Source organism: Dipodomys ordii, unplaced genomic scaffold, assembly GCF_000151885.1.
Source record: "Dipodomys ordii isolate 6190 unplaced genomic scaffold, Dord_2.0 Scaffold55, whole genome shotgun sequence".
Classification (NCBI taxonomy): Eukaryota; Metazoa; Chordata; class Mammalia; order Rodentia; family Heteromyidae; genus Dipodomys; species Dipodomys ordii.
Genome location: NW_012267271.1, coordinates 6053525 through 6062846, shown reverse-complemented (window position 1 = coordinate 6062846; position 9322 = coordinate 6053525). Strand labels below are relative to the sequence as shown.

The 9322-nt window shown below is 59.3% G+C and overlaps 1 protein-coding gene across 1 annotated transcript in view; it reads right to left on the bottom strand.

The window, feature by feature from the left end:
- Positions 1–9322, bottom strand: part of Hmcn2 (hemicentin 2) — a 131659-nt gene that overhangs the window by 75283 nt on the left and 47054 nt on the right. Inside the window, exons 25-34 of the mRNA XM_013021284.1 lie at positions 9201–9320; positions 7759–8037; positions 7544–7652; positions 7287–7456; positions 6054–6208; positions 5620–5716; positions 4999–5094; positions 4357–4533; positions 2552–2709; positions 1515–1638 (exon numbers count right to left, since the gene is read on the bottom strand). Coding sequence (XP_012876738.1) covers positions 1515–1638; positions 2552–2709; positions 4357–4533; positions 4999–5094; positions 5620–5716; positions 6054–6208; positions 7287–7456; positions 7544–7652; positions 7759–8037; positions 9201–9320 — 1485 coding nt within the window. The remainder of the gene's footprint in view (positions 1–1514; positions 1639–2551; positions 2710–4356; positions 4534–4998; positions 5095–5619; positions 5717–6053; positions 6209–7286; positions 7457–7543; positions 7653–7758; positions 8038–9200; positions 9321–9322) is intronic.

Below are 9322 nucleotides of genomic sequence, written 5' to 3'. Positions count from 1 at the left end.
GAGGGGAGTCATCCTGACCTGGGATTCTCCAAACCACTCAGTGACAATCACACAGAGACATGGCTCTCAGGATTCCTTCCCTTCTCCTCCCGCCTCCCTCCTCCCCCACCCCCCTCTCTTGTGTTAGGGCTTGAACTTAGGACCAGGATGCTATCTCTGAGCTTTTTCTGTTCAAGGCTGATGCTACTACTGGATCTGCAGCTCCACTTGCGGTTTTTTTGTTTTTTGTTGCTGGTTAACTGGAGACAAGAGTCTCACAGATGTTTCTGTCCCAGCTGGCTTCGAACCTCGCTTCTCAGATACCAGCCTCCTGAGTAGCTGGGATTATAGGGGTGACCACAAGCACCCGGCTTCTGCTATTTCTCATAATTGTACCTGAGTCTGTGGTGATCAACAATGACTAAAATTTTAAAAGGCCTCAGTAACACACACATATATGTATATATAACATATATACACACGTGTAGGTATACATAGCATATAATAACACGTATATATTTATATATAATTCAAAGGCATGCCCCAGAACTACCTTTGTGCCCCCAGGTACAAGCACCCTGTGGAGCTCAGTGGTTAAGAACGTTGTGTCTGGGATCAGAGCTCCTGGATGGGGGTCCTGCGACCCCATCGACTGCTCACCCTGGTGGAACCACCCCGCAGATGGGGTTCAACCACCCTGAGCCTCAGTTTCCTCATGTGTAGAATGGGGATAAAGGAAGTCCCTGCCTTGTGGGAGTGCTGCCCCAGGAAAGAGAAAAATCGAGGTGAACGTGTCGTACCCCAGTCGCAACACTTCCCCAGGCTCTTCTAGATCCCCATAAAAACCCAGTGGAGGGGCTGGGCACTGGTGGCTCACGCCTGTCATCCAGCTACTCAGGACAGAGGTTCAAAGCCAGCCTGGGCAGGAAAGTCTCTGAGATTCTGATCTCCAATTAACCACCCAAAAGAGCCAAAAGTGGAGAGTGCCAAAGAGTGTAGTAGAGTGCCAACAGCTCATTGTAGCACCAGGCCCCGAGTTCGAGTCCCAGGAGCCCCCCCCACACACACACTCAAAACCCACTGGAGGAACTAGCATCAGCAGCAACCTTCCAGGCTGGCCGAGCTAGCTCAGTGAATCACCATGGCAACCTGAAGGCGGGGCCTGGTCTTCCCCAGTTATTCAGGAGCAAAGCGTTCAGCACAAGGTTACGGAGGCCTGGTTTGAACTCCAACAGCAAGACGCTCAAAGCCAGCATGGTGGCCACCACAGCCTTCCTGAGAGGGGACCAGATTACCCTCCCCCCATCCAGGAACCAGGAGAACACGGCATCTCCTCCTCGCTAGCTAGCTAGCTCCGCCCCAGCGTCCCAGACCCCTGAGCTCCTACCACCCACGAGCGGTGCAGCGGGACAGGCCCAGGGCGCAGCCGGCCCCGCGGGGAGGCAGTCCTGGATTGGGTGGGTGCCTCTTCTCTAGCTTGGAGGTTCTGGGGATACCCCGCCCCGTCTTCGCGGTCTTCCTGGCCTGACACTCACTGTGCACCAGCAGGACGACGTCCCTACGGTCCTCGCCCACGGCGCTCACAGCCACACAGGAGTAGCTGCCAGAGTCGGACGCCTGAGCACTGGCCAATGCGAGGACCCGGCCCCCAGGGAAGACCTGTGGGGCACGTGGAATCCCCGTGAGATGAGGAAGAGCGCCAGAGGCCAGGCGCACCTGGACGGCCGGGCCGGGACGCCCTGGGGTGCCCACGCGGCACCCTGCCCTGTGACCCGGAGAGCCACAGCGCCACGGCCACGTGTGACCAGGGTCCCCTTGATACGTGGCAAGCGCACCATTCCTAACAGAGCTCAACGTGAGTGTGAAAAAAACAACGAAGCCAGGCGCCAGTGGTAACGCCTGTAATCCCAGCTACTCAGGAGGCTGAGCTCTGAGGCACTGGTTCAAAGTCCAATGAACTCCCAGAAAGCTGGAAGTGGATGGAAGTGGTGCTGTGGCTCACAATGGAAGAGAGCCAGCCTTGGGCAAAAAAACCCTAAAAGCTCAAGGGACAGCACCCAGGCCCTGAGTTCAAGCCCCAAGACCAGCACCAAAAAACAAGAATCCCAAAAAGAAAGAAAAACGCCTTATTCATGATCTTTATATTGCTTCTATGACAAACAACCTCAGAAATATTAGATTAACTAATACACTGAAATTGATATCATCTATTTGTTTTGCATTCATTTAATGTAGCCACAAGACAACTTCAACTGGCATCTGTGAAATGCATATTCCCCCTCTCTCTCCTTCCTCCCCTCCCCCTCCCCCTCCCTCTCCCTCTCCCCCTCCCTCTCCCCCTCTCTCTCCCTCTCCCTCTCCCTCCCTCTCCCTCTGTGCCAGTCCTGGGGTTTGAACTCAGGATCTGGATACTGTTCCTGGGCTTTTTTATTCGAGGCTGGCATTCTACTACTTGAGCCACAGCCCCACTGTGTTAGATCTCTGCTGGGCAGTGTCCCCCTCGCCCCGTTCCCAGGGCCTGACCTGGGGGAGACTCCAGCACAGCGAGCCAGGCCCACCCAGCCCCACTGACCTGGAGCCCAGGGGTCCCCGTGGCAGACACAGGCTTTCCATCCTTCAGCCACACCAGCGTGGGGCTGGGGGCACCGGTGGCGTTACAGGTCAGCCGGACGGGGGCACCAAGCCGGACGGGGCCTGGCAGGCTGGGAGGCCGCGTGATTCGGGGGGGCACTGCAGGGCGAGGGGGGCACCGGACACGGCTGAGCCCCGTGGGGGTGGCACGGGCTGAGCGCGCAGGAGCGACATCACACACCAAGGCCTGGGCCGGCAATGGGGACCCAGCCAGCCGTGCCTCGGTGCCCCCCCAGAACTAGAGACTAAAGGCTTCTGCTGATGGGAAACAGGCTCAGCCAGAGCAGCAACAGCCAACTTGGGCTCGGGGACCCCTCCCCACGCAGGGGTCTCCGAGGAGACGATCTTATGGGAAGTCCCTCCTGGGCAGAATGATGCTAGAAGATTCCATCACAGCTGCAGGGTGTGAGCCCCTCACCCCTTCCCGGCTGCCCTCTGTGCTCCCGCTCTCAGGATAAAGACCATCCTCCTCCATGGCTCCAGGGGGCCGCCAGCACCACCTTGGACCCCTTCTCTTATTCTGATTCACAGTCTTTCCGTCTCTTTGATTGCAGTTTCTGTGGGCTCGAGCCTAGCAGGTCTCTGTCTAGGCACCTCACCTCGCTGTGCGCCCCAGTATGTAAACCTGGTGTGTTGATTTGCTCTTGCCACAATTATGCAATGAGCAATGACTGATTACTGGTCCTGTCACCAGAATGCACACCCCTGGGTCTTTCCTAGGCAGGGCGTCAGTGCCGGTCTTTCCCAGAGCACAGGTGCAAAAATGTGGTCAGTTAGAAAACAGAAAGAAGAAGAAATAGGTGCTTAGATGGGTGGGTTGGATGGATGGATGGATGAATGGATGGATGGATGGATGGATGGATGGATGATGTCTGAGAACCTGCATGTATAAATGGAAGGAAGGTTCAATGGTAGAAGAACGGAAAGTTATTTGGGATAAATTAGTTGAATCAATTGATGGACAGTGGTATGAACAAATGGAAGGATGACTAGATGACTGGATGGGTGGAAAACGAATGGATAAATAAATAGATGAGTGGTAAGTAGTAGATGGGAGGTGATGAGTGAATGGATGGATGAGTGGTAGGTATGTGGTAGGTGAGTAGACAGAGAAATGGGTGCACAGGCAGACAGATAAATGGATGGTAGGTGGGTGAAGAGACGGTGGAAAGATGAGTGGTGCACAGAAAAATGGATAGGTAGGTGGCAAAGGGATGGAGGGATGACCGTAGATGGGTATGGCTGAATGTGTAGATGCGTGGGTGGATGGATGGGTGGGTAGATTACGAGTAGCTACATGGATGGGTGAATGGGTGGACAGAGGGGTGGATGGTGGATAGATTAATGGATGGTGAATGGATCTGTAGGTGTTGGATGGACGGATGGCTAGATGGATGGATGAATATGTGTATGTACATGTGTGAATGGCTGGCTGGATGAATGAATGGATGTGTAGACAGCTGGATGAATGCATGGGTAGACAAGTGGCTATGTGGATGAGTGAACGGGTGGAGAGATGAATGGAGGGACAGACGGAGTAGATGGTGGATAGATAGATGGGTGGTGGGTGGCGAATGGATGTGTGGGTGGATAGATAGATGAGTAAATGGATGGACAAGCAGACAGATGAGTGGTCAGACAGATGTGTAGACAAGTGGAAAATGGACAGATGAATAAGAGTAACTGACAAATGGAATACAAGACAACCTCTGGGGAAAGGGCCTCCGTAGACCCAGGACGGCTCACCATTGACCCGCAGGCCGTATTGCAGCTCGGTGCTGCCCGCCACGTTGGCTGCCACACAGCGGTAGCTGCCGGCGTCTGCGAGCTGGGCACGCTCAATGTGCAGCGTTCTACCATCGGCTGACACCGCCAGCCCAGCCCGGGCGGCAGCAGGCTGGCGGCCTTTGAACCATGAGACATCTATGGGAAAAGAGAGATCTGGAACCTGCTGGCACAGAAGCCTTCAAGGAAGCTTCCTGAGTTGTTTGGGAAGAGCATGCTGCCTGAAGACCAGAAGGGGGCCCGGGCGGCTGGGATTAGGGAGAGGCAGGCGGAGTTAGGCCGTCTCCTGCCTCCACCCAGAGGAGACCAGGCTCGGGGAGGCTCTAGGGAGAGTATGGTCCACCCACACAGCAGGCCCACCTTGCGCAGGGGCCTCACCCCTACATACCACCTGGAACTTGCTGGGGCTCCGTGGGGGAGCACCCCCAGGGAGCACTGGCTGGTGTGGGGCTGCTGGGCCTCCCTCCTGGATCCCCCACAGTGCAGGGGCTGGCCGGTTTCCCATAAGACCGTAGCAGGGTGGGGCAGAGCTCTTGCTGGGCTTATTCAGTGGGAACTGGGGTAGGCAGGAAGCGGGGTGCAGCCAAGTAGGGGGACTTTTACCAGGAGGGGGTACACCTGAAGCCAGACACTCCAAGGTAACCGAGGTATTCTCCAGCACGGCCTTGTTGATGGGCCCTGGCTCAATGTTGGGGGGCACTGGGGGAGACAAGGAGAGACTATGCTTGGTGGGCGTGAAGCCTGGGCACCTCCCATCCCAGCCTCCCTGGGGCTCCCTTTGCCCCCGTCTTCCCAAAGGGTCCTGGCAATGAGGCTTCACAAAGACCATGTCCTGCACCAGGAGGCCCGTGCATGCGTACAGAACATGCCCAAGACCACGTCCTGGACCAGGAGGCCCGTGAATGCGCACGGAACGAGACCAAGACCATGTCCTGGATCAGGATGACAGGCGTGAGCCGCCGGCCCCCAGCTTCCTGAGGCTCTTTATACTCTATCACTTGAGCCACAGCGCCACTTCCGGTTTGTGAGAGGCTAATTGGAGCTAAGAGTCTCACAGGGGCTTTGAACGAGCCACACACCTGGCTAAGGCTTTAACACAAGTGCACCATGGGTATTTCAAAACTCTCCTCCCCCTCCCAACCTGAGCTGCCAGTCGCAAGGGCGGTCCAAGGATCGGCCCCAGGCCCCGCCCCAGGCCCCGCCCGGCTGGTGCCACACCCTCACCCAGGACCTTCAGTGCCACATCCATCTTGCTCTCCCCCGCCAGGCTGGACGCAGCACAGGTGTAGATGCCTTCGTCCCTCAGGTCTGCTTTCTCGATCTGAGGGGAGGAGGGGGAGAGGAGCCAAGGACTGGGGGACAGGCGGAGCAAATGAAGGACGCAGAGCGACCCTTGGGGGCAATGCCAGCGCAGCTCTGGGAGGGTGTGATGGGCCGAGTGCCCAAATTCAGGATGATCCTCAGACCTGTCTCCGTGTCTTCCCACGACCCTAGGACCTGAAGCCAGCTGAGGCCCCTCCTCTTCCAGGCCAGCGTGCCCGTGTCCCCTGAGCATGCCCCGGCTGAGAGGACTCTGTGCCTGCCCAAGCTCGCCCAAGGGCTCCAGGACCCCAGAAGACTAGCCCCCCTCCTCATGTGCCAGCTGCCCCTGAACGTACCTGGAGGTGGCCCCCCGAGGTAGCCAGGGCCACCCCGTCCTTCCACCAGCGGAGGCTGGGGGGAGGCACGCCAGCCCCCACACACTGGAGGGTCACAGGCTGCAGGAAGGCGGCTGTGAGGTTCTCCCCTCCGACGATGTACACCGACGGCGGCTCTGTGAGCAGTCGGGAAGGACCGGGTCGGCCGGCACCCAGCAGCCCTCTAACAGTGGAGGGCTGGCCTCCATCTCCCTCGGATCCAGAGAGCCAGCAGGGCAGTTCTTTCCCTTTCAAAGTTCTATCCACGCACTTACTCCCCCTGCATCCGTCAATCAACTCATCCCCCACCCGTCCACCCACCCATTCACACAGCCATCCACTTACCATCCTCCAATCCACCTATGTATCCAATCACCCATCCATTCATCCATTTACCCACCCACCCCCACCCGTCCCTCTTCCCCTCCATCAATCCACTCATCACTTACCTGTTCATCCACACCTCCATCTACCCACCCATCCACTAATTACCGATTCATCCACTGTCCCCAGTATTCATCCATCCATCCATCCATCCTCCATCCAATCAAACGTTCTTCCAGTCATCAATCCGTCCATTCACCCAACCACCCATGTGTGTTCGCATGCGTGCTGAACATCTACTCTGCATAGAACTGTTCTAGGCCCCTAGATACACCAGAAAAAAAGCTCACAGGGCTCAAGTGGTAGAGCACTCGCCTTGAGCTGAAGAGCTCAGGGACAGCATGCAGGCCCAGAGTTCAAGCCCCACAACTGACCCCCCCCAAAAAAAAGAACTGAGGGAAGCTCCAAGTGGAGAAGAGGGGGCTGGGCAGGACAGATGACAAGTACAGTAAGAATCTGGGCCGGAGCCGGGTGCTGGTGGCTCCGGCCTGTCATCCTAGCTACTCAGGAGGCTGAGATCTGAGGATCACAGTTCAAAGCCAGCCTGGGCAGGAAAGTCTGTGAAACTCTTATCTCCAGAAAATCAGAAGTGGCGCTGTGGCTCAAGTGGTAGAGCGCTCACCTTGAGCTGAAGAGCTGAGGGACAGCGCCCAGGCCCAAAGTGCAAGTCCCACGACCGACCACCACAACAAAAAAGAATCTGGGCTAGCCCTCGCATTACAGGGCCCAGAAGTGCCACGCAGTGGGGACTGCCCCTAGCCCTCCCCGTCCCCCAGCACCCACGCCAGCCTCCGGACTTCCCGCCACGGCGGAGCCCGGGCACCCACTCACCATGCACGGTCACCTCCACCTCGGCCCCCGCTGTGCCCGCATCGTTGGTGGCCTGGCAGGCGAAGAGGCCTGCGTGGCTCGGCTCTACGCGGCCGATGTGCAGTGCGGTCCCCTGCGGGCTCACTTGCACCCCGGCCAGCTCCTCCGCCCGGCGGCCGTTCTGCAGCCACCTAAGGTGGGCGGAGAGGGGTGGGGCTCGACCTTCCCCACCCAGCACCCTGCCAGGCCCTGCCCCCCCCCATGTGCCCTGTACGCACTGGACGCTGGGCATCGGGGATCCCGAGACCCGGCAGGGCAGATTCAGGGACTGTCCGGCGATGGCGGTCACCTGACCCACGCCTTCAGCCACCAGGAGCTGCGGGGGCACTGACAGCGGGACCGGATGTTAGCAAACCCCTGCTTCACCTGGCCCCCTCCCCCGGGGCTCCCCCTAGTGGGCTTTCAGTGGCACCGCAGGGCCGGCCAGGCTCACCCTGCACGTCCAGGCTGTACTGCAGCACGGCCTCGCCGGCCACGCTGCTGGCCACGCAGCTGTAGAGGCCCTGGGACGCCTCCCCGGGGAGGTCCAGCCGCAGCGTGCCGTCCGCCTCCAGCCACGTGCTGTTGCTCGGTGTCACCGGCAGCCCCTCGTGCTGCCAGGAGAGGGCGGGGGGTGGACGGCCTCTGGCCACACACTCCAGTGCCACGGGCCTCCCAGCCATGGCCTGCACCGCGTACGGCCCTCCGGCAGCACCCTCGATGGTGGGTGGCACTGGGGAAGAGGCAGGGGCTGCTCAGGGACCCCGCAACCCGCAGGAATGCTCCCCTGGGCTGTGTCCCTGCCCAAACCGCGCCTCCTCCTGGGCGCCTGTCCCAGACGCTGGCTGGAAGGTTCTCAAGAGCTCATCGTGAGCAAGCTTGTGTCCCCGCAGATGTCTGGGACACACCTGCACCCAGGTGGCTGGCTTTTGGGGGACTGGAGTTGACAGTCACAGTCAGTAGGAACGAACTTCTTGGGTGTCAGTTCTGGGCACAGAACTCAGGGCCTGGGCACCGTCCCTGAGCTTGTTCAATATTCAAGGCTGGCGCTCCACCGCCTGAGCCACAGATCGGCAAGTTTCAAACAGGGCCCACCGCCCACAGAGGACTGGCTGGAGCAGGGAGCTTCCTTCCTGAACTTGGTGGGGGAGGGGACGCCCCAAGGTGAAGCTGACAGCCATGACTGGGGACATGGGACACTCAGGGACTGGGATTCAGGGTGCTTCTCAGCCTTCTGTATGCCGAGGTCCTTGAAAATGACAAACACCCTGATTTCCATGCCTTTTCCAGGGACCTCAGATCCCCAAACGAGATTTCCTCAGGCAGCAGCGGCCGCCATCTGCCCGCACACAGCCCTCCTTCCCAGCTCCAGCACCCAAGCCCCGGCCATCTGCAGGACCAGCGTGTCCACGCCACAACATCACTGCAGGCCACAGGAGGGGGCCCCATGGGGCGCGCCTGCCATCCCAGCTACTCAGGAGGCGGAGATCTGAGGATGAGGAGATCTGAGGATTCGGATGCTGATTCTCCCAGCTGGGTGCAGGCCAAGCCCTTCCCAGTGCCCTCTGGGGACACAAAGGCCTCTCAGCAACAGGTGATGACTAGGCGGGCCGTCAGGGCCCCTGGAATCCTGGGAGTCATTAACTCCATGTAGTTAATTAGCAGTCTTTGTGGCTCCTGGCAGCTGCAGGCCCCGCCTCGCCCCACCCCCGCCCGGTCCTTGCGTGGGGGAAGCAGGAACGCTGAGACCTCTCCCCACCAAGCGCGGCCTGCCACGCACCAGGCCACCAGGCCACGATCCTCCCTCGCTGCCTTTCAGAGCCGGGCCAAGGATACCTCGGTGTCCTCAGTTCCTGCCGCCCCGCGCCCGCTCTCCGTGCCGCTACGGCTGCTCACCATACACCTCCAGCCGCGTGGCCTTCTCGGTGACGCCCGCGGGGTTGCTGGCCAGGCAGGTGTAGAGGCCGGCGTCGGAGGCCTGGGCCCTGCCCAGCTGCAGCTGCCGCCCGCCCCGGGCG